General features: G+C 43.0%; 1 protein-coding gene across 1 annotated transcript in view; it reads right to left on the bottom strand.

Annotated features, from left to right (window-relative positions):
• LOC148090175 (isotocin-neurophysin IT 1-like) overlaps window positions 1–2,310 on the bottom strand; it is a 4,236-nt gene extending 1,926 nt beyond the window's left edge. Inside the window, exons 1-2 of the mRNA XM_087785723.1 lie at window positions 2,155–2,310; window positions 1–97 (exon numbers count right to left, since the gene is read on the bottom strand). The exon at window positions 1–97 is cut by the window's left edge and continues 108 nt beyond it. Of these exons, the coding sequence (XP_087641849.1) occupies window positions 1–97; window positions 2,155–2,274 (217 nt within the window). The 5' untranslated portion in view covers window positions 2,275–2,310. The remainder of the gene's footprint in view (window positions 98–2,154) is intronic.
• Between the last annotated feature and the right edge of the window lie 752 nt (window positions 2,311–3,062).

Genomic DNA, 3,062 nt, shown 5'->3' with positions numbered 1-3,062 from the left:
CGGATTCTGCAGAACCCAGCAAACACCCGAAGCCGTCCCCGCAGCAGATGTTGGGTCCGACACAGCGCCCCCTATCTCCAGGGCCGCACGTCATGCACTGCAGGACGACCAGCGTTTGAGGTGGAATTGAAAAGACGAGGGAATAGAAAACGAGTGAATTTAGAAAATGTGTTTTGTAACTATTTTAAAATATATTTTTATAATATATATAAACTTTATGTGTAAAAAACATTCAACGTCGAGAAAAAAGTATCGAATACATTTGTTTTGAAACTTATTCATAAAAAACATTTCAATAAAAAGGTTTCAACATCTGATAGAGTTGTGTAGAGTGTATAGAGTGTGTAGAGTGTATAGAGTGTGTAGAGTGTGTAGAGTGTATAGAGTGTGTAGAGTGTGTAGAGTGTGTAGAGTGTGTAGAGTGTATAGCGTGTGTAGAGTGTGTAGAGTGTATAGAGTGTGTAGAGTGTGTAGAGTGTGTAGAGTGTGTAGAGTGTATAGCGTGTGTATAGTGTATAGAGTGTGTAGAGTGTGTAGAGTGTGTAGAGTGTGTAGAGTGTATAGAGTGTGTAGAGTGTGTAGAGTGTGTAGAGTGTGTAGAGTGTATAGAGTGTGTAGAGTGTGTAGAGTGTATAGAGTGTGTAGAGTGTGTAGAGTGTGTAGAGTGTGTAGTGTGTATAGAGTGTGTAGAGTGTGTAGTGTGTATAGAGTGTGTAGAGTGTGTAGAGTGTGTAAAGTGTGTAGAGTGTGTAGAGTGTGTAGAGTGTGTAGAGTGTGTAGAGTGTGTAGGGTGTGTGGAGTGTGTAGAGTGTGTAGGGTGTGTAGAGTGTGTAGAGTGTGTAGAGTGTGTAGAGTGTGTAGAGTGTATAGAGTGTGTAGAGTGTATAGAGTGTGTAGAGTGTGTAGAGTGTGTAAAGTGTGTAGAGTGTGTAGAGTGTGTTGTGTGTATAGAGTGTATAGAGTGTGTAGAGTGTATAGAGTGTGTAGAGTGTGTAGAGTGTGTAGAGTGTGTAGAGTGTATATAGTGTGTAGAGTGTGTAGAGTGTATAGAGTGTGTAGAGTGTGTAGAGTGTGTAGAGTGTGTAGAGTGTATAGAGTGTGTAGAGTGTGTAGAGTGTGTAGAGTGTGTAGAGTGTATAGAATTGTGTTTAGAATTGTGTATAGAGTGTGTTGTGTGTATAGAGTGTATAGAGTGTGTAGAGTGTGTAAAGTGTATAGAGTGTGTTGTGTGTATAGAGTGTATAGAGTGCGTAGAGTGTGTAAAGTGTATAGAGTGTGTTGTGTGTATAGAGTGTATAGAGTGTGTTGTGTGTATAGAGTGTGTTGTGTGTATAGAGTGTATAGAGTGTGTAGAGTGTGTAAAGTGTATAGAGTGTGTTGTGTGTATAGAGTGTATGGAGTTTGTAGAGTGTATAGAGTGTGTTGTGTGTATAGAGTGTATAGAGTGTGTAGAGTGTATAGAGTGTGTAGAGTGTATAGAGTGTGTAGAGTGTATAGAGTGTGTTGTGTGTATAGAGTGTATAGAGTGTGTAGAGTGTATAGAGTGTGTAGAGTGTATAGAGTGTGTTGTGTGTATAGAGTGTGTAGAGTGTATAGAGTGTGTTGTGTGTATAGAGTGTATAGAGTGTGTAGAGTGTATAGAGTGTGTAGAGTGTATAGAGTGTGTTGTGTGTATAGAGTGTATAGAGTGTGTAGAGTGTATAGAGTGTGTAGAGTGTGTAGAGTGTGTAGGGTGTGTAGAGTGTGTAGGGTGTGTAGAGTGTGTAGTGTGTATAGAGTGTGTAGAGTGTGTAGAGTGTGTAGAGTGTGTAGAGTGTGTAGAGTGTGTAGGGTGTGTGGAGTGTGTAGTGTGTGTAGGGTGTGTGGAGTGTGTAGAGTGTGTAGAGTGTATATAGTGTGTAGGGTGTGTGGAGTGTGTAGTGTGTATAGAGTGTGTAAAGTGTGTAGAGTGTATAGAGTGTGTAGGGTGTGTGGAGTGTGTAGTGCGTGTAGGGTGTGTAGAGTGTGTAGAGTGTATATAGTGTGTAGGGTGTGTGGAGTGTGTAGTGTGTATAGAGTGTGTAAAGTGTGTAGAGTGTATAGAGTGTGTAGAGTGTGTAGAGTGTATAGAGTGTGTAGGATGTGTGGAGTGTGTAGTGTGTAGATTGTCGTCACCTGCCGCAGTGGTGCGTCCATGATGGACCTCTTGCCTCCGATGGGACAGTTGGAGATGTAACAGGCCGAGGTCACGGACAAGAGGCTCAGGAGAGACACGAGGACGCTGGTTCCAGTCATGTCTGCTGTGGAGACACGAGACGTCAGGACAGGATCTCCAGGCCGGAGCGCCGTCTACTCACCTGTGGTTCTTCAGGTGCTGCTGACGACTTGTGGCTCCTTGGATCCCGACGTTCTTTTATATCCTCCAGACGCCACGAGTGCCTCAGAAACCCAAGAGCCAGTTAGACGCGTCTAATGAGGTGATGATCTGCGGCGTGGACTCGTTAGTGCGGCGTGACCGTGCATGTGTGACTGGACCGGAGGTCAGAGGTCAGGGACGTGGTGCGGAACATGGTGACGTGTCAGAAGTTAAACTTGGATGTGAAGAAAGAATGATTTAAAAGTTTGTGAACCTCCTTTTATTTTGGTTTTATTTTGAAAGGTCACTTCCTGTTTCCTCCCGTCTTCCTCCACCTGATCACCTGCAGCACAGTGACCTGGACGTCCTGACCAGTGATCCAGGTCGAAGGAAGGCTTCGTTCATGATGCTCCTGCTCAGGTGTTGTTCCGTGTCTTCCTTCTAGTGTTTGTTGGTCCTGACCTTGAGCCTGAGAATTCACCTGTTCGTTTCAACCTCGTATTTTCTGTTCTCTTTTACTTTCTTTGTTCCCGTTTTCGTTCCTCGTTTTTTTCCCCGACGTGGTCGACGTTCTGGCTTTTATGGACTTTCCCTGATATTTTGGATTCCTTGAGATAATGGACTGTTTATTGTTTTGGTGATTGTGGATTATTTAACTTGCTCTTAATGAATTGTTAAGTAAGTAAGTAAGTTAATAAGTAATTTAGTTAGTAAGTCAATAATTAAG

This window comes from Callionymus lyra, chromosome 1 (assembly GCF_982586985.1).
Source record: "Callionymus lyra chromosome 1, fCalLyr1.hap1.1, whole genome shotgun sequence".
Taxonomy (NCBI): Eukaryota; Metazoa; Chordata; class Actinopteri; order Syngnathiformes; family Callionymidae; genus Callionymus; species Callionymus lyra.
This window is presented reverse-complemented; position numbering and strand designations above follow the sequence as displayed.